Raw genomic sequence first — 27,952 nt, 5'->3', positions numbered from 1 at the left:
ATACGATACCCATAATACAAATGAAAGGTCTAAATACCAAAACTTAATAGCAAAGCACAAAAACACAAAGTCATCAAAAAGCTGGTTGTTTCATCTCCTGGTTTTATTAACTACCCACAGGCCACCTGGGTGAGAAACTATCATTCCTGTAAACTTAGTTGTTTTTTTTTACTGATTATAATCACTTTACTGTGGAACATTAAGGTTTTGGGGCTTAACAATGTTAACAATGTTAATGGTAATACTATCAAATGAAAAGGAAATTTGATATCTTAATCTTTTGACCAACAAGACAAGTTCAGGATTCAGTTCAGAGAACATTTTTTTACTGAGACTCCACCTCTCTGGGATGCGTAGCCCCCATGGCTGCCTCCAGGCCTGGCAAGCATGCTGTAAGTTTAGGTTTTTAAAGTATGATTACCATAACCTAGCTAAGTACCAGCTAACATGTTCCTTGCCCTACAATTCTGTGTTTTAAAGGTTACTGAGGCATAACACAACCATCTATGATCTCACACAGATTTCCTGATCGGAGAATGTTTCATCCTCCCAACCCACTTGAACATCACTATTAATACACAAATGATAAAAACTGGCTATTTTACAAAAGTTTCCCTGTAAAAATCCAAATACTCACACCAATGTCAATCTCTAGTTTGGTAATGCTTAAAAAATGCTACCATTTGGAGGAAGCTGGGGACAGGGTACAAAGGATGTCCTGTGTTACTTTTCGTTTTCTCAGAAACTATAATTATTTTAATGCGTTTACAGTGCTTTCAATTTACTCATTAAAATGGGAGTATAAACATTGTAGCTCAAAATTTAGAACGAAAATCTGAATGGCTTGAGATCGTGGGAGTCATCTGACATATGATGCTTCAGTCAAGGGGGCGGTGGGGCCCAATGAAAAAGGCCAATTTATGTCCAATGCTCATTACTCTCTGGTAGCAGTAAACATTATATAATTTTGTCACATCTGCTCTCCCCAACTCCTAGCCCAAGGCGGCTCTGAATTAGCTCCAGCATTAAGACCAGTGTGAGAAAGGCCTCCTAATTTTGTGGAAACCCAGCGAGAATACTTTACATATAATTTATTTCACTTGAGGCTCACTCACACCAATTGCACAATCCCGGGCACACAGTCTGCCAAGGTCCGGGACTGGGTCGAGACCCAGGCCTCACTGGGTTTCATCTCGGACCCTCCCCACCAGCGAGTCGGCCTGGCTCAGGGCCAACCTGTCCTTCTTCTGCTTCTGCAAGACCTGCTCCTCCCAGAGCGCCTGGTCCACCTGGTCGTCCGTGAGCACGACCGGCTGGTACTTCTCATCGAAGAGCCGCTCGTTGATCTCCGAGTGCAGCTGGTGGGGCTCGACGACGCGCAGATGAGCCGGCAGGTGGAGGAACTCGTCGTCGTTGATGTCGCAGTCGCGCATCCGAGCACCCAGCACCCACCAGCGGCCCACGAAGCCCACGTCCAGAACCCGGCCCGGGAACTCGACCCAACGGGGCTGCAGGTGGCGGCAGCGGACCTGGTAAAGGCTGGCCTGGGCGTCGTGGGGCGCCTCATACACCAGCGAGCAGAGGCCCAGGCTCACGTGGCGCAGGCGTCCGCGGCCCCGCAGCCAGAGCAGCTGCTGGACGTACGCCTCCGAGGCGCGGTTCCGCGTGGCCGGCGCCAGCAGGAGGAGGGTCCCCGACGCGTCGAGCAGGGCCTCCTCGAAGGCCGCCTCGCTCGGTGTCAGGGAGCAGCAGGCCGCCGCACCGCCCAGCAACCCCAAGTAAACGGCCGCCCGGCCTGGCCGAGCCCTCGCCGCCGCCGCCGCGTCCCTGCAGGCGTCCGCGTAGTCCCGGAGCAGCGCGCGGGCCCAGGTGCCTACGGGGAAGAAGGCGCGGTGAGAAGGTTCCGGGGCTGCGGCCGCCCACCCCGCCGCGTCTCGCCGCAGCAGCCACCCACCGCCGTACTCACCCAACCTCGTCCACACGCCTGGCTTTGCGGCTGCCGCGCCCCCTGACTCTCCGCGGCGTCGCAACCAAAGTCGCTTCAGAGCTGCCGCGGCCATTCCCTTCCGGCTTGACGTCCGTTTTCCGACGAGAAACAACAGCTACGCGAAGTAAAAGGCCCGGTAGTCTCCTCTGCGCAGGCGCCAATATCGCCGGAAGTGGCTTCCCATCGGAAGAGGATAGAAAACGGACCGGCGCCGGATGTTGCTCTCTGAGACGCGTGGGATTGATTGGCAGGTAGGCCGGCCGCGCAGGCGCACAAGCCCCTGGCCACGCCAACGGAGACGGCGTCAGGTGAGGAGGGCGGGCTGCACCTGTGGGTAGGGTCGGCGCGTTCACGCCCAAGCCGGTACCGTTTACCGCCAGGTCCGGCTGGGTGCGGAGGGATAAACTCCGGGCGGGCGCCGTGTGGGATTGCGTGCAGACATGATTGGCCTCTGTCTTCAGAGCGGGATGCGGCGACGCTCCTGAGCAACCATGGCTGCGGCCGACGAGCTGGCCTTCCATGGTGAGTGCGACTGTGATGTGGCCCGACCTCTTCCCCGCTCTAGCCGGAACCTCGAATCCAAGTCCTAACTCCTCTCGGACCTGAGCTGCAGTGAGCTGTCAGTCCTGACCTCAGGCAGGAAACCCAGCTCTAACTCGAACTCTGCTCCAGTCCCGAGCTCCGACCTCAAAGCGGAGTCGCTACCCCAGACCTGACCCCATCCCAGAACCAGCCCTCAGTTACCATCCCTTGTTAGAAGTGAGGGAACACACTCCTTCCCTCTCCCGAAAATGGAGGAGGCCTGGCCCCGCGCCGGGGAGAGCACTGAGGTGGCTACAGTTAAAGTCTTTGTACCCAGACAGTTTGGGCCAAACCAAATTGTCGTAACTCCCCCACTCCCACCCCCAAACAGGCCTGTGTCCCATATTTATTCCCGATAGAGTTTGAGGAAGCCACTAATCTTCTGGCGGAGACCCCAAATGTGACCACTGTCAGCAGAAGTGATCAGCGGCCCCCCGAGGGGCACGTGGCTGTGGCTGTGGACCCAGGTGGTAGCTATGGAGCTGAGGACGAGGTGGAGAGCGACAAGACCGCGGTGAGTCCCCTATGTCCCTGTGCCCTTATCCTCCAGCCCCTGCTCGGCCCCGGCAGGGGGGGCAGGCACTGAAAGCCCACCCTGTGCAGCTTTTACAGGAGGAGCAGCAGCAGCCGGGGTTCTGGACCTTTAGCTACTATCAGAGCTTCTTCGATGTGGACACCTCGCAGGTCAGGTCTGGGAAGCTGGCGGGAGGGGGCTGTCATGCTTGGGGTTCAGCTACTTTGCACGGAGCCCGTCCTGTGCAGCGGGCTCTGGGCAGGTTGGAGATACACACGTGGGAAAACGAGCTTCCACCCTGGCTAGCGGAAGTAACTGGTGGCTGTAATGTTCTGATGTGCTGTGCTGGGCTTTGGGGAACACAGGAAGCCACTTGATAAGGTGGGTTAGAGAAAGGCCTCCTGGGGTGGCAAGGGGTCTGCTGAGGCTTAAAGATGGATAGCTTGGCCCGGCAGGGTGGAAGGATGCCTAAGTATGTGCCAGGCACGGAGAACATCATTTACAGACCAGAAACGAGAGAAGGCAGGAACTATCACAGACGCTACCTGTCACCTAATCCTGGTTGGAGCATGAGAGGTGGGGGATAGCCAGATCACAAAGGGACTTGCGGCCAAAACCGGTTTGGCTCAGTGGATAGAGCGTCGGCCTGCGGACTGAAAGGTCGTGGGTTCGATTCCAGTCAAGGGCATGTACCTTGGTTGCAGGCACATCCCCAGTAGGGGGTGTGCAAGAGGCAGCTGATCGATGATTCTCTCTCATTGATGTTTCTAACTCTCTATCCCCCTCTCTTCCTCTCTGTAAAAAATTCAATAATATATATATATATTTTTTAAAATCATGTAAAAAACACACACACACACACACACACACACACACAAAAAAAAAAACACACACACACACAAAGGGACTTGTGAGGGATGTTAAGGACTTTGGGTTTTATCCTAAGGGTGCTGGGGAGTCGTGAAGGGTCTAGAGCAGGAGAGGATGAAGTAGAATGAGCAGATACGCAACATGGAGGTCCCATGCCAGGATGAGAGATGATAGTAAACCAGGGCTACGAGTCTGAGGACCTATTGGAGAGAGATGCGGGAGGGAGCATGCCCAGGACCTGTTGTCTATCCCTAGGGGGAGGCAGAAGGGCGGCAGTCCAGGGCAGCCTTGCAAAGAGGAAGGCGAAGGCCCTTAGTCTTTCAGAATGGTGGTTGGGCTGGTCAGGGGAAGGGGCTCCAGGCCATGAACAGCTCATCAGAATCCCAGAGGAAAGTGCATATTCCTCTTCAGCAGTGTGGGAGGAGGTGGGAGGGCAGCAGGGGGGCCTCTCAGGTCAGGGAGGAGCTTGGCTCCTTTCCTCTGTGGCTGGGGAGCCCCCGCAGGCTTCCATCCTGTGCCCGGCCTCGCCCCCAGGTTCTGGACCGGATTAAAGGATCGCTGCTTCCCCGGCCTGGCCACAGCTTTGTGCGGCACCATCTGCGGAATCGCCCAGACCTGTACGGTGAGCGAGGTTATGCTTTTAGCTCATTTGATTCATTCAGCAAATGTGAACTGTGTGCCTGACCCTATAGTACAGCTCAGAAGACAGCAGAGTCCCTCACGGAGAGGATGAGCCTGACACTATTCAGGGAGATGAGACATCAGAGGTTGCAGAGAAGCAGTCAGTTCAGAGGATGACAGTTGCTATTTTGTATGGTTTGGTCAGGGAAGGACCCTCTGAGGAGGATGAGAATGAGCCTTGTTGGTGTCAGGGTTGAGCTACGGAGAACTAGAGGAAAAACATTCCAGAAGGGGCATAAGCCCTGTAGTGGAAAAACACCTGAACTGCAGGGCCACGTTGTCATTGGAGAAGAGACTGCCAGGCCACCGCCTGGTGGTAGACCGCACAACCTCCTACGTGTCAGTAAGGGAGCTGTGTTCCAGGTGCCCTCTGATCACTGTGGGGTGAGAGGGTGGAGGCTGGGAAGCCAGGGAAGAGACAGTTACTGTGATCCAGATCCTGCGGGGGAGAGGAGGAGCAGCTTGGTGGGGAGGGGGGGATTGTTCCCAGGGAGAGCGGAGTGGTTGGATTCTGGCCTGTGTCTTGAAGGATAGGGCTGACAGAATTTGTTGACCCACTAGATATAGGGTGGGAAGAGAGGTGCCAAGGTTTTTGCCTGGAGCATGGCAAGCACGAAGTTGCTATTTATCAATAGGAAATGCTGGGCAGGTTTGAGGGAAAAGTGAGTGTGGTGGGGTGGAAAGGGAGGTGCACACGTGAAAACATTGACTAGAAGCCGGAGGTTAAGGGCAGAGGCCCGCACTTGAGGCATTTGGGAGTTGTTGGTGTCACAAAACCCTGAGGTTGGACAAGATCATGCAGAGAGTGAACAAGGGGTGGGGGCGGGGGGCGGGAAGGACTGGGCCCAGCCAGCCCCCCATCATTGGAGGTCTGGGAGTGAAATAAGTTAAGGAATTGCCGGTGACATGAGACTCTGAAGTCAGTGTGTGGACTCTTTCCAGAGGGAGGGGGATCAGCTACATCAAAGGCTGATGAAAGGCCAAAAAGATGAGGACTGAGCCAGCACTGGATTCAACCACCAGGTTGTCACATGGGTGGGTGTAAGTCAGGTCAGTGGAGTGGCCGGTATGGAGGCAGCCCAGAGCTTGGAAAGACTGGGACAAAACGGAACAAGTCACCTGTGACTGGGACCCTGACTGCACTCCACCTGCAGGCCCCTTCTGGATCTGCGCCACACTGGCCTTTGTGCTGGCCATCACTGGAAACCTGACAGTGGTGCTGGCCCAGAGGACAGACCCCTCCATCCACTACAGCCCCCAGTTCCACAAGGGTAAGCAAAGTAGGCAAGGCCCAGCGCCTGGTGGGGCTAGGGGTGCCATGGGGCCCCAGAGGTGACTGCCTGCCTTGCCCCCCAGTGACAGTGGCTGGCATCACCATCTACTGCTACGCCTGGCTGGTGCCCCTGGCGCTGTGGGCCTTCTTGCAGTGGCGCAAGGGCGTCCGGGAGCGCATGGGGCCTTACACATTCTTGGAGACTGTGTGCTTCTATGGCTACTCCCTCTTCATCTTCATCCCCACTGTGGTGAGTGCGGCTCCGGGGGGATGGCCTGTGCCCTGGAGAAACCTCGTAGCTACCTGCCCATGTTGTCCCCAGGTCCTGTGGCTGATCCCTGTCCCGTGGCTCCAGTGGCTCTTTGGGGCCCTGGCTCTGGCCCTGTCGGCTGCCGGCCTGGTGTTCACCCTCTGGCCCATTGTCCGAGAGGACACCAGACTGGTGGCCTCCGTGCTGCTCTCTGCTGTCGTCCTGCTCCACGCCCTGCTGGCCATGGGCTGTAAGGTATGGGTCTGGGGCGGTCAAAGTGGGGCCTCTGGGTTGGGAGGCAGCTTGCTTGTCCTGATGCTAACCTCAGGGGTCTGGGTTCAGTTTTACTTTTTCCAGCCACTGCCTCTGGAGCACCTGGCACCTACACACCAGAACACACCTCCGCACCCACACGGAGTCCTAACACCCACCCCACCAAGGCCGACGACAGCCTGAGGCCTGCGGCTCCAGGTGAGGAATTGTTCCCAGCTGCGGCTAAAGGGCTCCCAGCCTCTTCCCCGCAGGAGCCTGTGGTCCGTTTCTCTTTCAGGTCTAACATGAGGGGGCACTGCCTGCCCTGCCCCCAAGATGATGAATGAAGGTTTCTTTGACATTTCAAGACCACTCTGCTACTTTCCAGACTTTTCTTACAAAGCAAACACGTTTATTTTCTATGCAAAGGTGATTCGGAGAATTTATATAAAGGTGGGAGGGTGGCTGAGCTAGGAGCTTCCAGTGCAGCCGCTGCCCCATGGGCCACTGCTGGGCCTTCTTCTTCCCCCGAGGGTCCAGCAGGAAGGCAGAGGGTCACTCCAGCCTCGCTGTGCCCACCCTTCCCAGAGTGCCCAGTGAGGGGGCCCTGGGCCTAGCCTTGGCTCCACCACATCCAAGTTTGGGGGTGTTAGAAACGGGGGGGAGCAGAAGTAGAAGAAAATTACCTGTGCTGAAACACATTTCCTTGTTTATTTTGTTTTTTCTTTTGAGGGAAAGATCCCTGTAAGGCCCCTTCCCAGACCAAGAAGGGACCAAATGCCATCATCATAGTAGGGACTGGAGCATCTACAAATACTGAGGGAAATACACAGGCCTAATGTCAGCTACAAGGAGAAAGGACGCCTTCCATGACATATCCTTGAGGTTTCTGTGTCTGCCCCAGTGGCTGACAGGACCTCCTCCCCTCTAGGCCCACAGGCCTCCTAGTCTAGCTCTTGGCAGGGGTGGGCAGGGGGACCCAGACAGGCTCAGGGACAGGACAGCAGCAAGAGGCAGGGGCTGGACAGAGGGTCTTCCCAACAGCTGGGTGGGTTGTACATTCAAGTGTGAGGTGAACCCTTTTGTGGGAGGGGCTCTGAGGCTACACAGGCCCGGCCCCACCTTGTCCTGAAGACCTGGCTGGGCCACCCCTCACCACCAAGCCTCTGAGTTGGGGACAGGGGCTGCTGGCTCGGCCCGGCCGGCCTGGTTTTTTCAGAAGGTCTGTGGATTGACACTGGTTCTTTTTGTAAAAAAATAAAATTAAAAAAAGCAGCATGTCACGCCCATTGTGACCAACGCCTGGTAGTTGAAGGGGAGGCCCCATCTAGTTAGGACTGCCTTCCCACCGGAGATAGGCAAGGGAGGGCAGGTGCTGGGAACTGGGCGGGGCTAGTTGCTCCCTGCCACCTGCCCGCAGAGCCTGTTTCGTTAGATGTTAAGTCCAGGTCAGGATGGAGAGGGCAGGAGGTGGGAACAGGGCTCCCACAACATGATCTTGTGTAAAATATGGCGGCGACACGCGCTCAGAGCCAAGATGCGGTGGACGGTGGGGTGGGAGCGGCGGCGGCAGCAATGTTGTGTAAAAAAGTGTCCAAGTTCCCGTAGCAAAGAGGACTGTGACTGGTGTTGGGGCTTCTCCAGTTCAGGGTGAAAGCCGCCCGGGCAGAGGGATGGGTGGGCAGGGTCTTCATTTGGTTTCCTGGTGCTGTCAGTCCATTCCCCACTGGAGGGGCCTAGCTCCCGTAGTGCATGGTGTTGGTTGGGATGGACATGGGTGAGGCCATCGAGATGGCAGGGCCGCCCATGGTGAACTGGCTGTTGACTGCATAGTGGGCGCCGGAGCCTCCGATACTGCCGCCTTGGGTGCCGGAGGAGCCTGTGGAGTAGGACAAGGCACTGAGGGCCAGCTCTGCCCCCTCGCCTGCCCAGCCCCACAGCAGAGTCACAGGGAGAGAGAGAGCAGGCGAGAGGGCCGGTGGGTGGCCCAGCAGTCAGCATGCTCACACCCAGGTGGCCCGCCCCCTCCGTTACCTTGGACAATCCCTGTGCTCATTATGGAGCCCATCCGGGAGTGGGTGTGATTGACAATCCCTGTGTTGGCTGCGCAGCAGAGGGAGGAAGGAAGGGAGACGGCGTCACCGCCCCCAGCCAGCTCAGGCCGCTGCTCTGCCTGAGGTAGGCACTCCCACTCACACTGTCACACCGGGTGCGGGAGGGTGAGTGCAGCAGTGGCAGAGCGAGGCAGAAAGGAATGAGGACCTCAGCCAGGAGCCCAGGAAGAGGAAAGGTGACGCAGAGGCCCAAGCACATGGGCATCCTGGGCAGCAGACCCTTCCCCCCTCCCGGGCCGCTCACCCAAAGGAATCAGGTTGTTGTGGCCCACGCTGGAGCCGCCGCCGGAGATCACGCTGCTCAGGTCGTAGGCAGCTGGCATCCCTGTGTGCAGAGGGAGATGTCAGGGGTGGGGCCAGGGTCCTGTTCGAGGGTCAAGGGGCCAGAACCACCAGCTTCACCAGGGAGTGCTGGTAGGTGTGACCAGGAAGTGCCCCTAACACATACCCCCAAACAGGGACCTGCTCACCAGTCACAGTCATCCCACTGCTGAGGTTGTAGGTGTTGCCTGTGCTCCACATGTTCTCTGAGGGGGATGTGTAGTGGGAGCCAGGAGGGGGTGAGGGTGTCGTGCCTGTGTATCTGCAGCAGAGAGGGACGCATGGGCAGGGCCAAGGGGCTGCAGGCCAGAAGGAGCCCCCTCCCCGATGCAGGCCAAGGGCCCCTCGTACCTGAAGAAGGGGTTTTTCAGATCCAGGAGGTTACTGGATTTGGAGCCCGTCTGGTCTACCTGGGCCACAATACTGATGTCATAGCTCTGTCTGTAAGAGAGGGGAGGGGTCGGGGGCCATGAGCTGGCTGGGTGGATGAGCCCCTTCCTCCCCCAGCCCAGGGTGGCAGCCTGTACCTTTTGTTGGCAATAAGCAGACATGTCCCTGAGAGCGTGTCCCCAGCCTTGGCAAACAGTGGTGACTGGAACAGGCATCGGACCTGGTACCAGTGGGTCAGGGGCTCCGTCGGGGCCGTGGACAACCACACAGTCATTCTGCAAAGGATTAGGCATGAATTTAGGCTGGAGCCACCACCCTGTGCACCAGGCGTTCTGATAGGTCTTCCGGGGCCCTGGAGCTAAGATAGGATGGCCATCCAGGTAGTCCCAGTCACATGCTCACGCACATACACAAGGAGACCACAGTCACGGGGTGCTCGTTCACCCTGACATACATGCCAAAGACTGGCCAGGCCTGGGAAGGACAATCACTCAGAACAGGTGGACACTCTCCCTTTCCACAACAGTCTCTGGCTCAGGGCACGCTCTCACTGTCTTTTTGGGAAGAATGGGGGAACATGGAGGGGTTGTCCTGCCCTCCCAGCCACCAGTAAATATCCAAACCAGCCAGGCTGGGTTCACAACTGCAGAGAAGTCCCAGGGGCTGGGACAGCATGCTCTGCTCCGTTGAACTCACATGGAGCCAATGAATGCGACGTCAAACCAGAAAGCCAGACCGTGAACCAACCCAGAATGCAGCATGTGAAATTTGAATGGGATTTCTATCCTGGAAAGCAAAGGGCAGTGATTACTAGGGAAGCTGAATGGGGGCTGGTAGGAGAGAAGAGGGATGGCCAGGTGCAGAGTCCCAGACCTTGGCCCACTTGCCTGCCCTGGGGCAGTAGAATGCCTGCAAGAGCCAGCAGTGGCCCAGGACGAGGGACGTGAGGGCTGGTACCTGTGCAAATCCCCTTCTTTGGCTTCTAAGAAGTTCACCGTGTACTTGACAGACTTGGCCATCAGGATCCGGATGTCAAATGTGTCCTGGGAGAGACCACATGGGTGACCCGGCTTTGAGTTCAGGGGCCAGCAAGGCAGGGGAGAGCCCTGCCCTTCTCCCTGAGTCTTGGCCTCCAGGCCATTCAGGTAGAACCAGTTAGCCCTTGTCAGACATGCCGGGGAAGGATGAACTGGTACCACGCAATGGAGGACAATTAGATGACAGCTCTCAAAATAACAAGCGTTCATATGCACTAAAGACTTCCACTCCCAGGAGTTCAACCTCAGATAGATGTGCACATGTACAAATTTGCACATCTAATTACAGACTGTCTATAGAATTGACACACTGGGAAACATCTAATTAAGCTGGTGGCCCATCCATAAAGGCTGTATGTGAAAAAGAACGAAGAGGCTTTTTATGAACATACGGGGAAAGATCTCTGAGATAAGCAAGTTAGAGAACTGTGTGCTGATGTCCAATCACAGCTACAATGCAGATTTTCTTGCCAAGAATTATACAAGCCAAATAAAATACAAAGGAAAAAAAACAGTTGTTTGAAAGCACTGGAGAGCAATAGCAGCAGCCAAGGCTTTGGGGGCCAAGATCCTAGAAAGAAGGGAGGTGCTTCCTGTGCCTTTCCCCCTTGGTATGGGACCTTTCAGCGGCTCCCCTGGGCCAGAAAAGCAAAATGGGGGCTCAGGGTTAGCAAGGCAGTCGGGACACAAGGAGCCAAGATGCTAAAGGCAATATAGAAATACAAGGTGGATGTGCTGCATGTGATTTCACTTTATGGCATTTGCCAATTCCTGAGCTGTGTGTAGGGTGGGGGTTAGAGGACAAGAGACCAAGCAGAAGGTCACTTCTAAAACACTAAAAAGTTAACGAAAGGTTCAGCACCATATCAGTGCTGGGAGGCTGAAGCAGGGCCCACGAAAACCACTGAAGGCTACACCCTAAAGCAGCAGTTCTCAAAGTCCTTCCAAAACACCCAAAGTCAAAACTAATTTCACAATAAGACTCAGATGTTTTCTGCCCAAATTCATATAACTCACCTGTGATATCACAACAGAGGAATGCAGAAGCAAAATCCAAATTTAAAATGCCAGTATCCTAAAAAATTTTGGAGAACAGTTTCTGTTCTTAAAAATGCTATTTATGCTAATAGACAATGGTTTCACTACTGTTGTTTTTTTTAAAGAGTTAATAAATATTTTTAAATTTCTTGGGCTTAGGTTTTGTTTTCCTGGTTTTTTGTTTTGTTTTGTTTTTTTTATTGATTTCAGAGAGGGAAGGAGAGAGAAAAATAGAAACATTGATGAGCGAATCATTGATCGGCCTCCCCTGGACGCCTCCCACCAGCAATCAAGACCACAACTTGGGGATGTGCCCTGATCAGGAATTAAACAAGATCTCCTAGTTCAGCAGTCGCCAACCTTTTGGACCTCATGGACGACCAGTTGGTGACTGCTGCTCCAGAGATTTCCTTAAACCAGCGGTTGCCAACCTTTTGGACCTTATGGACAATCAATAGTGACCACTGTCCTAGTTCATAGGTAGACACTAACCACTAAGTCACACTGGCCGGGCTTAGTTTTTAATATCAACAGACACAGACTATATCAATAGATATAACACACATTAACAAAAGTTATTTGGCCGAAGACGGTTTGGCTCAGTGGTAGAGCGTCGGTCTGCGGACTGAAAGGTCCCAGGTTCGATTCCGGTCAAGGGCATGTACATTGGTTGCGGGCACATCCCCGGTAGGGGGTGTGCAAGAGGCAGCTGGTCGATGTTTCTCTCTCATCGATGTTTCTAGCTCTCTATCTCTCTCCCTTCCTCCTCTCTGTGAAATATCAATAAAATATATTTAAAAAAAAAAAAGTTATTTGGAGTTCTCATTTTTAAGAATTTAAGAATCTAATATTAAAATGTTTGAGAATTAATGCCCAGGAAATAGACCAACTGAGTCTGAAAAGTAGCCATGAAGTATCTTACTCAAATGTATGCCAGGATCAAGTTGATCTTGTCTGAAAAAAACAAATCCTTGAAAGAAAAACATCATTCAGAGTCTCTACAATTTTGCATTTTGGCATTTGTAGACCAGGCACCAAGACACAGGACCAATGGATAAGAACCAAACAGCAAGAGGATAGACACTAAAAATACACCATTTATCCAAATACTAAAGTGACCAAAGACTTATAGTTAATATGTTCAAGAAGGAAGATGAAAATATGGAGAATTTCACAGAGAACTGAAATTCTCTCTTCCTCTCTGAAATCAATAAAAAAAAGATAAAAAATAAAAAGAATTTTAAAATCAGATTAGATAAAGAATTGGAACTGGAAAATAAATCATAAGAAAATATGAAAATGAGGCAATTGAGGAAAAGAAACATGGAAATACAGAAAAGAATATAAGAACCATCTGAGACATGGCAAAAGGTTTAATGTACATGCAATCAGAATACCAGGAGAAATAAAATGATGCGAAGGTAGTATTTAAAGAGATACTACTCAGGAGTCTCTCAAAACTAGTGAAAGACATCAAGAAGGAAAAACAATTATGTATTAAAAGAAAGCGAGAAAAGAGTTAAAAAAAATAACAAATAGAAAAATAATAAAATGAAAGATTTATATCCATAAAAAGCAGCAATTACATTTGATGTAAATGGTCTATTCACTTAAGACAGAAAACATTAACTTTGTTAAAAAACAAAAACCCAAATACATGCTACTTACATGAGGCAAACCTTAAGTGATAAGGACACAAAAAAGTTGAAAGTAGGATGGGGAAATATATATTGTACAAGATTAACCAATATAAAACCAAAGTAGTTAAACTGCCATCAGAAAAAAAATACCACTTGAGGTAGAGACACTTTTTATAATGATAAAAGGACCAATCCAACGGGAAGATATAATAATCCTAAACCTGTACGTACAAAATAATGCAGTATCCAAAAATACAAAGCAAAAAGTATCAGAACTAAATGGAAATTTTATATACAATAGAGATAGTGATTTGACCAACATGATTAACAAATGGGACCCCAGAGTAACTTACCTCTGTATTCAGCAAGTACACACAGAACATAAGCCAAAAGAAACTTCATAATGGGCATAAAGCAACTCTCAATTTCAAAGGGCTAAAATCATACAGGGTATGTTCTCTGACCACAGAGAAAGAATGGTATGTTGAATATGTTATATGTAATTTGAGAAAAAAGGTATATATACACATTTGTATATGTACATTTAGGTATAAAACTTCTCAAAAGATATCCGATATATTGTTTGCCTACTGGAAAGAGAACTGTGTGTCTGGGAACAGGACCAGGGAGGATTTTCACTTTTATACTTTCTTGATTTGTGTACCCTGGGTCTATATAATCAGTTCAAAAATCTCAATAATTAAAATCAAATAAAATCTATTCACCAAGGATCAATTCATCTAAATAACAGTTCACGTGTACTGCATGCTTACTGTGTGCTAAGTGCTCTATATGCATTGCCACTTTATTCCCAACACATCTGTGAGAGAACTCTGTTCAGGGGCAGAAGGGAGAGCTCAGAGAGAGTGGCATCCCTACAGCTGCAGCTTGCACACGGCCTGACAGGACCCACCCCCTCCGACCCCCAGAGGAGTGCCATGCCCAGTGCTAACTGTGATAGCACCTTGGGTGCTCCACTCACCACTACAGGCTGCCGGAAATACTCATCCACAGCGGCACCTCGGAGGGCTGACAGGTCTACTCCATGGAAGGAAGGCTGGTACCTGCAGAAAGCCCCCAACCCCCACAGTAAGGTCACCAGCAGCAGAAAGGCAGGTGGGTAGCCTGTCTTCTCTCCCAGCTGGCCCTCGTCCAGCCCAAGTCTTTCAGGTCCTACTGAGAATAAGGAAAAAAAGAGGCAGGGCCATCCCTGAGAAGGCGGGACACTCACCAGAAGTTGGCCTTAGTGAACTGCTCCATGTAGAGCTGTTCATCCGTGAAGGGCGCGAGGTGGACATCACCAATGGTAGGGAACATGTTTCCTGGGAGGCACGGAGGGTGCTGGCGTCATGGTGGGACATTCTGCAGGGCCTGGCAGAGCCTCCAAAGGGCCCCAGGACCTCCAACCCTGGGCCTTCCCAGCCTCTCATTCACTCATCCATTCATTCATGCATCCGTATAATAGAGGTACTGGGCACCTACTGCGCCAGCGGCCAATGAGCACCTGACATGCACTGTCTCTCCAAACCTGGAAGCCAGCCAGGGAGAAAGGAGGGCCTGTCCTTATGTTGCATTACTAGGGCTGAGTGACAGGAAGGAACCCGCCAGGGCATCAGGGTAAGCAAGTGATGCCTGGGGCCTGCTCCATAAGCCATGCAGTGTTGCTTAGGCGCTGTCATCCATGGACATGCAGCCAGGGAAAGCAAAGGAAAGTTCTCTGGACAAAGCAAGGATAAACCCCAGGCTATGGCGTAGCATCAGCTGAGGCCAAAGGCTGGGTGAAGGGTCAGCTGAATCCTCACAGCTGAGCCTGCCCAGGCTCTGGCAGCCATGGTGGGCCTTTTAGCCACCCTGGTCTGGCACATGACTTGAAATGGGAGGGGCTACAGGGTTCTCCATCTGTGTGACTCAGGAACAGATAAGTCAGAGCCAGTGGCTCCTCAGTGAGTCTAGGGCAGAGGCACCTGGCCTCCAGGTGTGAGCCTCTCTTTTCCTACTGGCATTAGCAGGATTCAGGCTCGGGTGGGGGAGGGGGCTAAGAGACCACTTGCTGGAGCATCATGGGAAAGTGCCCCAGTCCTAAAGGCACCTAAATGTGTACATCTGGGAAGAGGGTTCCTTTCAATCCCCCCAAAGAACTTCCTGAGATGGAACGAAGACACACTCATGTAGGCAGGGCAGTGGGGGCATCACTGGCTCCAGGCCTCGCTCTGAGAAGGCTGTGTGAGCAGTGGGGCAGGATGTTCAGCTGCCCACCAGAGCCTGACTCCTGTCTGTCCTCATGTCCCACCCATAAGGAGGAGTCCACTCCAGCAGGCCTGGCTACCTAAAGGCAGAATGGGAGGACAGTGGGCCCGGACACCCCTCTAGGGAAGCCTAGCTTCCCACTCACCGTTGTGAGAAATGGTATTCACCTCCCCGCCAGGAGCAAAGCCCAAGGCAGATCCCTGCAGCCTGGATCCAGGAAGGCCAGAGCATCAAACAGGTGCTTCCCCACCTGCCCACATGGGGCCCCCAGTCCGCTAGCTTCCCACACCTGTCCTGGCCAGGTCCTCCCGTGCCACATGTACAGACGCATACACACAATCCCTGCTTTTACAGAAATACTCAGTCACGCAACCTGAATTAAGAAATGGACACATCAGCAGATGTTTAGGGCCAAGCACAGATCCCCCCTCCAGAGCTGGGCACAAATCCACAGGGATTCAGATGGGTAGTGTAAACAGTGACCCAATGACCTAGGAGCATGGACAAGCGGGCACAGTGCCACGAACAAGAGGCCACTGATGGGCATGCTAGACAGCTAATTGCCCCTGCAACACGGACCCTTGCCCCCTCTCCCTGGCTGAGGCCAGTTACCAGGTGAGGATAGGTCAGCTCCTCTGTGCCCACCACAGAACACCTTCCACACCTGCCACATTCCCAGCAGACACTATCCCCAAGACACCAGGGCATGAGATGGCAGGAATCCGGAGGCTCTCAGGGGACCTGAGGGGAGCCCTTCAGTCCCCTGGCCAGGCGGGCTGTGTGGCCTTGTCTCGGGCAAGATGGGCATAGGGAACAGGGAAGGGGAGGAAGGTGGGAGGCAGGCACGAGACCCCAGATGCCCTTAACTGCAGACCATCAAAACAGGCCAGCAGAGAGCTGACCACAACTGTGCCCACTGAGTAGCAGCCAGGGACGCCCCAAAGGGGCCCCGGTGGGTGCGCCCCTGGTGCCAGGCCCCGTGCCAGCAGGGACACTCACCACCAGGCCTCAGGTACTTCTTGGCGTGGAGGTAGCTCTCGAGCATGCGCTCATTGAAGAGCATGTAGCCCATGGGCTCCGAGACAATGATATCCACCTGCTCAGGGAGCGAGACCTCTTCTACCTTCCCGGGGATGACCACGATGCGGTCGGTGAGGTTGTTACTCTTCACCAAGACCTGTGGGTGGGTGGGCCAGAGGGGTCACGGGGGTCCCTGCACCCACTCATCCACCACGCATCCTCAGGGGAGGGGAGGCTTCTATCCCCATGTGGTTACCCAATTCCCCCTGCCTCCTTCATCGGCACCCTAACCAGAGCCATAATTAGTCACAGCCTCAGTCCTCCCTCAGGGCTTTACCAGACCACTCAGTCACCATCAATCCTGAGAGGGCAACTGCTAATGGGAGTTAAGATGGGAACGACAGGCTCTGCTACAGCCACCAAAGCTAAACTGGGATATACTCTCCACCCCAGCGATCCCAGAGCTGGAAATCTGTCCTATGAACATAACTGCACACAGAAGAGGTGACACATGTATGAGGAGGCATATGTTTGTGCTACAATGATGGAAAAACAGCCTAAGTTATGATAATAATCTGTGTCTAACACAGTGGTCCGTCCGGGCAAAAGGATGCTCTGTGGCCATTAGAAAGAGTAAAGAAGCTCTTCATGTGATGACACAGTAGCAGACAAACTGTTAAGGGACTAGAGCAGGTGCTACCATCTGTATAAGACCTCGGCAGGTGAAGAAGGGTACATGTTGCCGATGCAGCCACCTAATAGCTCTGCAGAACTTCCATATGTGTCCCTCTCCCCCTGAGGAGGAGGCTGGGAGCAAGGAATGGGAAAGGGAGCAATGTCAATGTTTACCCTTTTGTGGCTTTTAGTTGTGAACCTTGTGAATTAAACTAATGAAATGAAACCCTGTTGTTACCCACATTTCACAGATGTGGGAAGTGGGGTTCAGAGAGGCAGGCACTGGCCAGGTCTGAGATCTCAGCCTGGCCTGTGTGACTGCAGTCTCCTGAAGCACAAAGCCACCAAGCCATCAAGACCCCAAATCACCCCTGAACCTTGGACCCAGTAGTTGACTACCAGTCATGGAGGGGACACCACCCCAGCTCAGGTTTAGGGGATAAAAGACCAAAGAGAAATGATGTCCCCACAATCCCCTAAATCCAGGGGTTAGGTATCTGGGGGCGCCCAGCAGGGCCAGCTTCCCAGGTTAGAGCAGGCATATAGCTAAAGGACAAGGAGAGGCAGGGGTTCCAGTGGGCCGCTGACCTCGGCGTGCTGGGCCATGGTGCTGGCCTCCACTGCGTAGATCTTCCTTGCTCCAGCTTGGGCGGCAAAAAATGACAGGATTCCAGAGCCACAGCCAACATCAAGAACAATCTGAGGATGGAGCGGAGAGAAGGAGACACTGAGTGATCACATCACCAGGCTCTGGCTCTCTGCAGACTCATGCAGTTGAGAGTCCTGCAGCCTGCCTCCCCTTGGCATGGGCCAGCTGCCCATAGGTTGGTTTCTGAGCCACCTAGAGCACATGGGAGCCCGCAGTTCTGGATCTGAAGATGGTAGAACAGGATTTTTGAAGACAGCTAGGCTGTTAAAACCATCACGTGCTCTCAGACCTGATTCAAGAAGAACTGATTGGGTTGTGACTATCTGTGTAGCATGGTGGACACCTGGCTGTCATGAGTGAGCCTGCAGTTTCTCGGAATGAGTGCTCACTAGATAGAGGACAGCTCTGCGCCCTGCAGCATGACCACTGAGGCCCACACAGAGGACAGGAGCTGGGCAGCCTCTAGTCCCAGACCTACAGGGCATCCCTGAGTACTAGAAGTCCCCAGGGAAAGTTTACGCGGCCCCAACCCCATGGGCCCGATGGCCTCTGAATCAGCTGGGCTGAGTACTGTGGTCCTCCCCAGAAAATGGTTCCACAACTGAGAGAAAGGTGTCCTTTTGGGAATTCTACAGCCCTCACAGCAGGGAAAGGGGTCCAAGAGGTGTTAGGGGTGTTGATGCCAGTGTGTTCTGGTTGTGTACCGACCCTAGCGAGTGGCTGGGCTGGGGCAAGTGAGCTGCCCAGCCCCGAGGCCAGCTGGGCACCCTCTCAAGGGCTGCTGGTTGCCATGCCTTCAGCTTTTGGAAGAGTACAGGCTAGCGTGTGGTAGATCATCCTTCATTTCAGATTTGTCTGACTGCTTCCACAATAAGGATAAAAGTTCCTGATAATGACATGTACACTGAGTGGCCAGATTCTTATGATCTCTGAATGCATAATAATCTGGCTACTCAGTATATGTGTGTGTGTGTGTGTGTGTGTGTGTAAAAGATTAAGTGACTCTGAAGTATATATGCTAGTACATGATGGGAAAAATTAGGGCAATGGTTGTTTTAGAAGGAAATGACAGAAGTCTTTCATGTCTATATTATACACACTGGATTCTTATAGTTTTTACAAAAAGTAGATTTTGCTTTTGTAATCCAAAAAAATTTAAGATAAAATCCGCAAGCAAAAAAAAAAGTGAGAGAGAGGGGCAACTGCCATAGAGAGACGGGCACTGAGCCTGAGAGAAGGGGTGTGCAGGAGAAGAGTCAGAGCAGGTCCTGCCTACCTTGTCCTTGAAGTCTGTGTGGTTCTGCAGTATCGCACGCTGGTAGGTGCCTGTCCGCACATAGTCCTGCATCATGTTCTGCTGCTGGGACAGGTAGCCATAAAACTGGAACAGAGACACCCTAATGGCACAGGGCACGTGACGGCACAAATGGCCAAGTCCCTGGCTGGCCCAAGACCGAAGAAGGGCCACCTTGGGCACAGACCTCCAGCAGGAGGCTGTACCCTCTCTGCTGGCCCCAACCCCTCTTGCAGCTGCTGTCTACTTCTGGAGAGGGAGTGAGAGCCAGAGGCAGCCCCGAAGACAGACATCTCCACGTCATGTCATGTGACCAAAAGACACAGCTGGATGCCATCAGGACCTGGAATCCACCAGCAGAACTCAAGATTTACCACAGGCAGAGTTCTGGGGTTGGGGCCGCCTGACACATCTTAGGGAATTCAAAGAAGCAGAGTAGATCAAACAGAACCCTAGGACTCAAGAGCGCCAGGCGGGTGAGGTGCTGCGGGGTCTCTCGGTAAGACAACAGGCGATCGGGAGGCAGCGTGGCACCTGGGCAGGGGCACAGGCTTTGGCATCAGGCAGGCCTGGCTTCCCATCTTGGCTCTGTTGCATAATAGCTGTGTGACTTGGAGCAAGTCACTTAACCACTCTGAGCCTCAGTTTTCTCATCTGCAAAATGGGGACAATAATAGTACTTACCTCTTAGAGTTGTTGGGAGGGCACAAGCACTTCCATATGTGTGAAAGCGCTTGGACCAGCGCCTGGCATGCCCTACATGGTTGGTACATTCTTTCTGTGCTTTCATTATTCAAAACACCCGCGGACCTAAACTTCATCTGCTCTTGAGTCCTTCCAACAACAACCCTCCTAGACAAGCCCTGGCATCTTCGTTTCACAGATGAGAAAACTGAGGCCCAGTATGTGGAGGGAACCTGCCCAAGGTTACACAGCTAGTAAGGGGCAGAGCCAGGACGTGAACCCACGTGGGCCTGCCCTGTGCTGCGCAGCCTCCCGGGGCCATCAGGTGACAGTGGCCTGCCCGGGGACCACATGTACCCACCTGAAAATACTGCACGGCGGAGGACTCTTCCGTCCGCTCGCTGAACACTGACCGTTCCAGGGTATGGCCCCGGCAGGACTTCAGGATGTTGTAGAAGGAACAGAAATCTGGAAGGGGGAAGCTAGGTCACGCATGACAGTGTTGGGGATGTGAAGGTTCATATGAGCCAGTGGCCCTCTGTCTACCTGCACACCCTGACTTTCCTGCTCTGAGCATGCGTGACTTGGTGATTTCTTTTTTAAAAAGGCAATAATGAAACTTAAGGAAAAGAAGGGTAGCTAAGCCCGCCACTTGGTGGCTGCACAAGGGAACTGTCTCGTACTCTGGGTGAGTGTGCTCCACATGACTGGTAGCAGTGAGTCCAGCACTGGCTCACCAAAGGACAGTGTGGCTGGAGCCTTTGTAAGCACAGCCTGCCAAGCCGGGTGACAGATTTCTGGGATTCACCCAGCAAGTCCACCTGGCATTACCAACAGCAAAGGAGAGAGTGGAGACAAAGTCTCCACAGCAACCTCACCTGCCTGCTTGTGTCCTCTCAGACAGATCTGCTTAGAACCTTCCAATGACTTCTCTCTGAGCTCAGAACAGAGCTCTGCCTGCCTCAGGACTTTGTCTCCACCTCCTCCTTCGCTGTTGGTAGTACCAGGTCTCAGACCCCACCCGACAGGCTTCTCCTAGAGGCCTGGGGTGCAACCCAGCCAGGTGGTTAGAATAAGCCTCTTGGAGGAGAAGGCATATGAGCCAAGCCCAGAAGGACCTAAAGGAGTCAGTGAGGAAGAGTCTGGTGCAGAGCATTCCAGAAACTAAGATGTGCTGACTGGGGACAGATCTCTACATGGGAATATGATTTTGAACAGCAGTGGAGCCTTTGCTGGGACAGATGGATGGGCCCCCACCAGCCACGGCCCAGAGCCCAAGACCTTCTGGCTTTGGGTGTTCTGGGTGCCATGGGGACAGACGGGTCACGTACCATTGGGTGTAGCGAACTGGATGAGGACGCTGTTGCAGCCCAGGGTGATGATGAAAGACTGCTTGCCCACGCGGCTGCACTCCGTCTCACGGGACACCGAGCACTTGAATACACATATATCTTCGTCTATGAGGAGAAGCGGGTGTGAGCAAGCAGGCCCCAGAGCCAGTGAGCAAGGCTCCCTGTCAATTGCCTTAGAGTCTTGTCCTCACCACCCTCTGGCTTCCCTTGTTTCCAATTCTCCCAGGGTGTCACTAATCCCTCCCTGAGAGTGCTGCCATGTGCCCAGCCCACGCTGAGGAAACAATAGGGCAGATCAGGCAGTAGGGACGCAGTAGGCGATGGCTGGCCAGGCAGTAGGGACGCAGGGACACAGCCTGTCCAGAGAGAGGACTGCTGTTCACAGGGCAACCAAGGGCTGAGATGGGGGTGCCAGGAGCTATAGAAGCAGATATTTCAAGTAGATTCCTTCATAGAGCACATTCATACAGTGGACACTTAGGTAGAAAAACAGCGACAAAAGGGCAATGTTGGCAAGGTCAGAGGGTCCCAAGACCCTGGGGGTGCCCATGCCCAGCCGAGGGAGTCGGCATTCATTTGTGCCGCACAACGGGTGTGAGGGGTGTTGGCCTTCAGAGTTGAGTGGGGCTGGGATGGAGGTAAAGAATGAATTCTTGGTAGCACCTCTGCTTCCTTCAGCTAAACTCTCCTTGCAATTATATAGCATAGTGATTATGAGTGTTGCCACTGGAGCTGGACAGCATGGGTTCATGTCCTACCTATGATGCTTAGGGTGGCACACAGGCAGGTCACTTAGCCCCTCTAAACCTTGGTTTGCTCATTTGTCAAATGGGGGTAATGGTGGGACAGGCATAATAGGAAGCACTGCATCCACATGCCCAACATTATTACCACGACATTCAACAGGCACACACAAGTGTATCCACTTCAGCTCACAGGTGAAATGGCATCACAGGAACAAGACAAATCCATATAACGCTGTGGTCTTCATATAATACAGCAGGCCGGGCAAGGCACCTGCCATGCCTCTTAGCAAAAATTTTACCCTAGACCCATTTCGAGGGGACAATAAACAGTGCCAGATCACGAGACAGTCTGCAAAAAAGCCTGCCTGTCTCAAAATGACCAATGTCAGGAAACATCAAAATTCCTGGGAACTATTCCAGAAGGAGGGAGACTAAAGAGATGTGACCATCATATGCCAAGTATAACCCTGACTGGAACTAAGGAAAAAAATTTCAGGAGCTATAAAGGACACTGGGGAAACATAAGTGTAAACTATAGATGTGATTATTTTAAATGATGTGAATGTGACGATAGTAATGTGGTTCTGTGGAATACCCTTATTCTTAGAAGACAAACATGGGCCCTGGCCAGTTTGACTCAGTGGATAGAGCAATCAGCCTGTGGACTGGAGGACCCTGGGCTTGATTCTGGTCGAGGGCACATGCCCGGATTGCAGGCTCGATCCCCAATAGGCAGCCTGCAGGAGACAGCCAATCAATAATTCACTCTCATCATTGATGTTTCTCTCTTTCTTTCCCTCTCCCTTCCTTTCTGAAATCAATAAAACTATATATTTTAAAAAAGAGACACACACATCGGAGAACTTTAAGTGGATTCTTGTGATGTCTACAACTTGCTTGGAGTGGCTCATCAAATCAACAACAAAACATTGTAACAAGTACAAGTACAACGTGGCAAAATGTCCCCCATCACCCAGAATCACCAAAACAGCCTTGAAAAAGAACAAAGTTAGAAGACTCATCCTGATTTCAAAACTTACTATAAAGGTACAGTAATCAAAACATACTGGCCCTGGGAGAGATCAACCAAAGGACTTGTATGCATGCATATAAGCCTAACCAATGGACACCGACAACAGGAGAGTGAGGGCAAGAGTGGGGGGTTGGGGAGGTAATAAGGGGGATGAGGACACATATGTAATACCTTAATCAATAAAGAAATTTAAAAAACAGCCGAAACCGGTTTGGCTCAGTGGTAGAGCTTCGGTCTGGGGACTGAAGGGTCCCAGGTTCGATTCCGGTCAGGAGCATGTACGTTGGTTGCGGGCACATCCCCAGTAGGGGGTGTGCAAAAGGCAGCTGGTTGACGTTTCTAGCTCTCTATCTCTCTCTCTTCTTCTCTGTTAAAAATCAATAAAATATATATTTTTTAAAAAATAAAAAAAAAATAAAAAACAACAACACGGAATAGTCCTGGCAAAAGGACAGACATATAAATCATTGGAATAGAATTAGAGCCCAGAAATGAACCCTTATGTTTATAGTCAATTGATTTTTAACAAGATTGCCAAGAACATTAAGTGGGGAGAAAATAGTATCGTAATGAATGGTGCTGGGATACTGGATCTCCACATTCAAAAGAATGAAGTTGAAGCCCTACCTCATACCATCCCCAAAATCTAACTCAAGTGGATTAATGACCTAACTATAAGAGTGAAAACTATAAAACTTCTAAAAGAAAACATCAGAGTAAATTTTCATAATTTGGCAAAGAATTTGGTAAAAGATTTCGAGAGGTGGCACCAAAAACAAGAGCATCAAAAGAAAAACTACATAAATTGAACTTTGTGTAAAAACTTTGAAAGTTTTTTTTTTGTTGTTGTTGTTAATCCTCACTCAAGGATATTTTTTCCATTGATTTTTTTTGGGAGTGGAGGGAGGGAAGAAGTGTGTGTGAGTGTGTGTGTGTGTGTGTGTGTGTGCACGTGTGCGTGCGTGCATGTTCTCTCCATTGAGCACACCAGTCAGGGCTATAAAGAACTCTTAACAAAAAGATAACCCAATTAAAAAATGTGCCAAGGGTCAGGCAAAAGTGGCTCAGTTGGTTGCCTTTGATCCTGTACACCGAAAATTGCCAGTTGGATTCCCGGTCAGAGCACATTCCTGGATTGCCAGTTTAGCATTTATGAAAGGCAACCAATCGATGTTTCTTTCTCATATTGATGTTTCTCTCCCTCTCTCTAAACTGATGTTTCTTACATCACAGTTTCGCTCACTCGCTCTCTCTCTCTCTCTCTCTCTCTCTCTCTCTCTCAAGCGCACGTGCGCGCCTTTCTCTCTGAAATCAATAAAAAACAGTTCTAGCCAGTTTGGCTCAGTGAATAGAGTCGGCCTGTGGACCAAAAGGTCCTGGGTTCAATCTCGGTCAAGGGCACGTACCTTGGTTGCAGGCTACTCAGGCCCTGGCCCTAGTCAGAGGCAACCAATCAATGTGTTTCTCTCACATCAATGTTTCTCTCTGTCTTTCTATCTCTCTTCCACTCTCCCTAAAAATCTATTGGAAAAATTATCCTCAGGTGAAGATTAACAAAAAATAAATAAATAATAAAATCAATAAACAAATTTTTAAAATATATATATTTATTGATTTCGGAGAGGAAGAGAGAGAGAGAGAGAGAGAGAGAGAGAGAGAGAGAGAGAGAGAGAGAGGGAGGGAGAGAATGAATGCCTCGCATACCCTACTGAGGATCAAACAACTTGGGCCTTTGCCCTTAAGCAGAATCAAACCCGAGACCCTTCATTCTGCAGGCCTAAGCTCTATCCACTGAACCAAACCACCTAGGGTAACAACAAAAAATTTAGGAACACTATGAGATCCCATTTCACACCCACTGGATGGCTATAATATATATTTTTTAAAAAAGGAGTGGGGGTGAAAATAAGTATTGGCAAGAATATGGAAAAATTAGAACCCTCACAACTTGCTTGGCAGCAACAGAAAATGGTGGAAAACAGTTCAGTGATTCCTCAAAAAGTTAAAAATAGAGTTACCATTTGACTCAGCAACCCCACTCCTAGTTATAGACCCAAAAGAACTGAAAGAAGGTATTCAAACACTTGTATGCAAACTCTCAAAGTAGTACTATTCAAAGTAGCCAAAAAGAAGAAACAACTTAAATGTTCATCACTGGATAAACAAAATGTAATCCATCGATACAACAAAGTATCATTCAGTCATAAAAAGGAATGAAGCCTTGACACATCAAAAAGATGTATGAACCTCAGAAACATTATGCCCGACACAAAAGGTCACACACATTATATGACTCTATTTCTATGAAACATCTAGAATTGACAAATCCATAGAGACAAAAAGCAAACTGGTGGTTGCCAAGGGCTGGGAGGGGGAGGATGGGGAATGAGTACTTAATGGATACAAGGTTTTCTTTAGGTTGATGAAAATATTCTGGTGTTAAATAGAGGTGATGGTTACATGATAATGGGAATGTACTTAATGGATACAAGGTTTTCTTTGGGTTGATGAAAATATTCTGGTGTTAAATAGAGGTGATGGTTACATGATAATGGGAATGTACTAAATGGATACAAGGTTTTCTTTGGGTTGATGAAAATATTCTGGTGTTAAATAGAGGTGATGGTTACATGATAATGGGAATGTACTTAATGGATACAAGGTTTTCTTTGGGTTGATGAAAATATTCTGGTGTTAAATAGAGGTGATGGTTACATGATAATGGGAATGTACTTAATGGATACAAGGTTTTCTTTGGGTTGATGAAAATATTCTGGTGTTAAATAGAGGTGATGGTTACATGATAATGGGAATGTACTAAATGCCACTAGACTGTACACTTTTTTAAAGAATATTTTTAACTGATTTTTTACAGAGAGGAAGGGAGAGGATAGAAAGAGAAATATCGATCAGCTGCCTCCTGCTGACCCTGTCCTGGGATGTGCCTGAAACCAAAGTACATCCCCTGAACCGGAATCAAACCTGGGACCCTTCAGTCCACAGGCCAACGCTCTATCCACTGAGCCAAACCAGTGAGGGCTAGACTATACACTTTAAAATGGTTTAAGTTATGTGAATTTTATCTCAACAGAAAAAGAATGTTCCAGGGGAATAGGTATAAAGGGCCTGCGGGTGTTCACTGGGCCCCCTGCTATTTTCTTGTATAGTCTGAGCACTGGGCCAGGGCCAGGCCCTGCAGGACAGCTCCCCAAGCCATAGGGCAGGTTCTGCCCAACTGCCTCACACCTCAGGAGCCAGGTCCCACCCTCCTGGTGGGGTTAGGGCATGGCCAGCCTCCTAACCAGGGGCGGGAGGAAAGAGCATATTGGCAGGGCACTGCTGCAGGCTTGCAGACATGCCCCACCCACAGGGAACTCACAAGGTACCCCTAAGTCCAATGAAAGGAGAAGGGAGAGGATAGAAAGAGAAATATCGATCAGCTGCCTCCTGCTGACCCTGTCCTGGGATGTGCCTGAAACCAAAGTACATCCCTTTAAGCAGGTCCCAAGAAGGAACCCCAAACCTTGGCATGGTGCCCTTGCCCACACCCCTCCTGGGGCAGTAGATAAGCCAATCCTTTGGCTGTGCCAGAACAACCCAGTGAGGGCCTCTGTTTGCAAACCAGCCTGGCAACCTGACCAGTTGCCCTAGGAATCCCCTGCAACCCAGAGCAGGCAACCACAAGGACCTGTGGCTGAGTAAAGCTTGGCGACACCCAGAGAGGATGGCTTGGGCTGAGGGCAACCTGACCTCAGTGGCACCCAAAGCTTGTGAAGCCAGCCTTTTGTGAGAGTCACAGCTATGCCACCCCACAGGCCAGTCCCTGGTACATAGGAGGTGCTCAGTAAATACCTGACCAGAGAAAAAAGCCTAAGCTGACCCGCATTCCTACGCGCTTTCAAACGTTTCAGCAGTAAAAGCTTTCGGAACTGGTAGTCGAGGCCTGTACCCCTCATTCATCAGCCCCTCAATTCCTCAGCTCTGGGTCTTGTACATGCAGTTCCCCTCCCCTATCCCTTCTCCACCTACTTTCTCACTTTGCTCCCCAGACATTGAGCAGTAGAGAAACATCCCCATCCCAGAGGTGGGTTAGCCAGGTGGCAGTCATGAGGATCCCCAGGTGGAGGGTGCTGAGGTTTGGGGAACAGGGCCATGGTAGAGAGGTGGTCCTTAACCCAGCCTAGGAAAAAGATTAAGAACAAATTCTCCAATAAGAGGAAAAAGCACGTGGAAGAGAGAGAGAAAAGGAGGCTGTGATACTGAGATTTTTAAAAAATGTTTTTATTGATTTTTAGAGAGGAAGGGAGAGAATAATGAGAGAGAATCATTGATCGGCTGCCTCCTGCAGGCCTCATTCTAGGGATCGAGCCCTGAAACCAGCCCAGGAACTAGTGATCTGTTGGTTCCTGGGTTGATGTTTAACCACAATGGCTGGGCCTGGGATTTTATAATATACTAGAGGCCCGGTGCAAAAAAATTTGTGCACTAGGGGCAGGGGGAGGTCCCCTCAGCCTGGCCCTCGCCTTCTCATAGTCCAGGACCCCCCAGAGGATGCCCATTCCCTGGTGAATCGGGCCTAAGCTGGCAGTTAGACACCTCTCTGGCAGCCCAGGAGCCCTCGGGGGATGTCCAATTAACAGCTTAGGCCCACAGGCTTAGGGCCTAAGCTGTTAGTCAGACATCCTTAGCACTGCCTCGGAGGCAGAAAAGGTTCCCGCCACCACCGCTGCACTGGCCAACCATGATCCGGCTTCTGGCTGAGTGGCCCTCCCCCTGTGGAAGCGCAATGACCACCAGGGGGCACCTCCTGCATTGAGCGTCTACCTCCTGGTGATCAGTGCACATCACAGCGACCAGTCATCCACTATTAAAGTCAATTTGCATATTACCCTTTTATTATATTGGACTAGAGGCCCGGTGCATGAATTCGTGCACCAGTGGAGTCCCTCAGCCTGGCCTATGGGACCGGGCCAAAACCAGAATGGGCCAGAAGACAAGGCAAAGTAATTTTGCTTCATAATGATGCACCATCACACCCTTCAAAACCAATTAAAGACACGTTAAAAGATCTTGCCTAGGAAGTATTAACTAACCCACACGCCATATTCATCAGACCTTGTTCCTTCAGATTACCTCTCTGATCGATGACACATGCACTTTCTGAGGAGCATTTCAAAACATACTGAGAAGTGGAAAATTGGGTCTTTGAATGGTTTGCCTCAAAACAGAAAAGTTCTATTGGGACGGTATCCACAAATTACCTGAAAAATGAGGAAATGTGTAGCTAGTGATGGTCATTACTT

At 51.0% G+C, this 27,952-nt stretch overlaps 3 protein-coding genes across 7 annotated transcripts in view; 1 reads left to right on the top strand and 2 right to left on the bottom strand.

The window, feature by feature from the left end:
* Nucleotides 1-85: 85 nt before the first annotated feature.
* On the bottom strand, nucleotides 86-2,187 carry TIMM29 (translocase of inner mitochondrial membrane 29). Its single transcript, XM_084885748.1, has 2 exons — nucleotides 1,967-2,187; nucleotides 86-1,873 (listed from the first exon to the last, which is right to left on the bottom strand). The coding sequence occupies exons 1-2, from the start codon at nucleotides 2,058-2,060 to the stop codon at nucleotides 1,179-1,181; spliced, it is 789 nt and encodes a 262-aa protein (XP_084741874.1). The 5' UTR covers nucleotides 2,061-2,187; the 3' UTR covers nucleotides 86-1,178.
* Nucleotides 2,184-7,704, top strand: YIPF2 (Yip1 domain family member 2). Of its 4 annotated transcripts, none has more exons than XM_084885739.1 (10): nucleotides 2,184-2,295; nucleotides 2,449-2,509; nucleotides 2,929-3,083; nucleotides 3,173-3,253; nucleotides 4,488-4,575; nucleotides 5,789-5,905; nucleotides 5,991-6,157; nucleotides 6,230-6,412; nucleotides 6,500-6,628; nucleotides 6,708-7,704. In XM_084885739.1, the coding sequence occupies exons 2-9, from the start codon at nucleotides 2,479-2,481 to the stop codon at nucleotides 6,611-6,613; spliced, it is 936 nt and encodes a 311-aa protein (XP_084741865.1). In that variant the 5' UTR covers nucleotides 2,184-2,295; nucleotides 2,449-2,478; the 3' UTR covers nucleotides 6,614-6,628; nucleotides 6,708-7,704. The 4 variants fall into 4 exon arrangements, with proteins under 4 accessions (XP_084741865.1, XP_084741864.1, XP_084741863.1 ...); XM_084885738.1 differs by having other exon boundaries at nucleotides 2,196-2,238; nucleotides 2,368-2,509; XM_084885737.1 differs by having other exon boundaries at nucleotides 2,207-2,295; nucleotides 2,368-2,509.
* CARM1 (coactivator associated arginine methyltransferase 1) overlaps nucleotides 7,123-27,952 on the bottom strand; it is a 43,532-nt gene continuing 22,702 nt past the window's right edge. The window contains exons 2-16 of one of the 2 annotated variants that reach the window (XM_084885697.1): nucleotides 20,850-20,975; nucleotides 19,880-19,986; nucleotides 18,817-18,921; nucleotides 17,480-17,590; nucleotides 16,196-16,373; nucleotides 14,181-14,271; nucleotides 13,932-14,013; nucleotides 10,192-10,277; nucleotides 9,931-10,020; nucleotides 9,372-9,509; nucleotides 9,196-9,285; nucleotides 8,994-9,106; nucleotides 8,768-8,848; nucleotides 8,444-8,512; nucleotides 7,123-8,288 (exon numbers count right to left, since the gene is read on the bottom strand). In XM_084885697.1, the coding sequence (XP_084741823.1) occupies nucleotides 8,146-8,288; nucleotides 8,444-8,512; nucleotides 8,768-8,848; nucleotides 8,994-9,106; nucleotides 9,196-9,285; nucleotides 9,372-9,509; nucleotides 9,931-10,020; nucleotides 10,192-10,277; nucleotides 13,932-14,013; nucleotides 14,181-14,271; nucleotides 16,196-16,373; nucleotides 17,480-17,590; nucleotides 18,817-18,921; nucleotides 19,880-19,986; nucleotides 20,850-20,975 (1,610 nt within the window). In that variant the 3' untranslated portion in view covers nucleotides 7,123-8,145. The remainder of the gene's footprint in view (nucleotides 8,289-8,443; nucleotides 8,513-8,767; nucleotides 8,849-8,993; nucleotides 9,107-9,195; nucleotides 9,286-9,371; nucleotides 9,510-9,930; nucleotides 10,021-10,191; nucleotides 10,278-13,931; nucleotides 14,014-14,180; nucleotides 14,272-16,195; nucleotides 16,374-17,479; nucleotides 17,591-18,816; nucleotides 18,922-19,879; nucleotides 19,987-20,849; nucleotides 20,976-27,952) is intronic. The other variant, XM_084885698.1, reaches the window with a different exon arrangement.

Source organism: Pipistrellus hanaki (assembly GCF_964339955.1).
Source record: "Pipistrellus hanaki genome assembly, chromosome: 5".
NCBI classification, from domain to species: Eukaryota; Metazoa; Chordata; class Mammalia; order Chiroptera; family Vespertilionidae; genus Pipistrellus; species Pipistrellus hanaki.
Note: the sequence above shows the minus strand (reverse complement) of the source record. Positions and strands in the feature narration are given on the sequence as shown.

Coding starts and splice junctions, on each gene's coding strand:
- TIMM29 (XM_084885748.1), bottom strand. CDS start 2,060: ATGGCCGCGGCAGCTCTGAAGCGACTTTGGTTGCGACGCCGCGGAGAG. Junction 1,874..1,966: donor AGGCGTGTGGACGAGGTTGG/GTGAGTACGGCG, acceptor TCTTCCCCGTAG/GCACCTGGGCCCGCGCGCTG.
- YIPF2 (XM_084885739.1), top strand. CDS start 2,479: ATGGCTGCGGCCGACGAGCTGGCCTTCCATG. Junction 3,254..4,487: donor TCGATGTGGACACCTCGCAG/GTCAGGTCTGGG, acceptor CCTCGCCCCCAG/GTTCTGGACCGGATTAAAGG. Junction 5,906..5,990: donor CAGCCCCCAGTTCCACAAGG/GTAAGCAAAGTA, acceptor CTTGCCCCCCAG/TGACAGTGGCTGGCATCACC.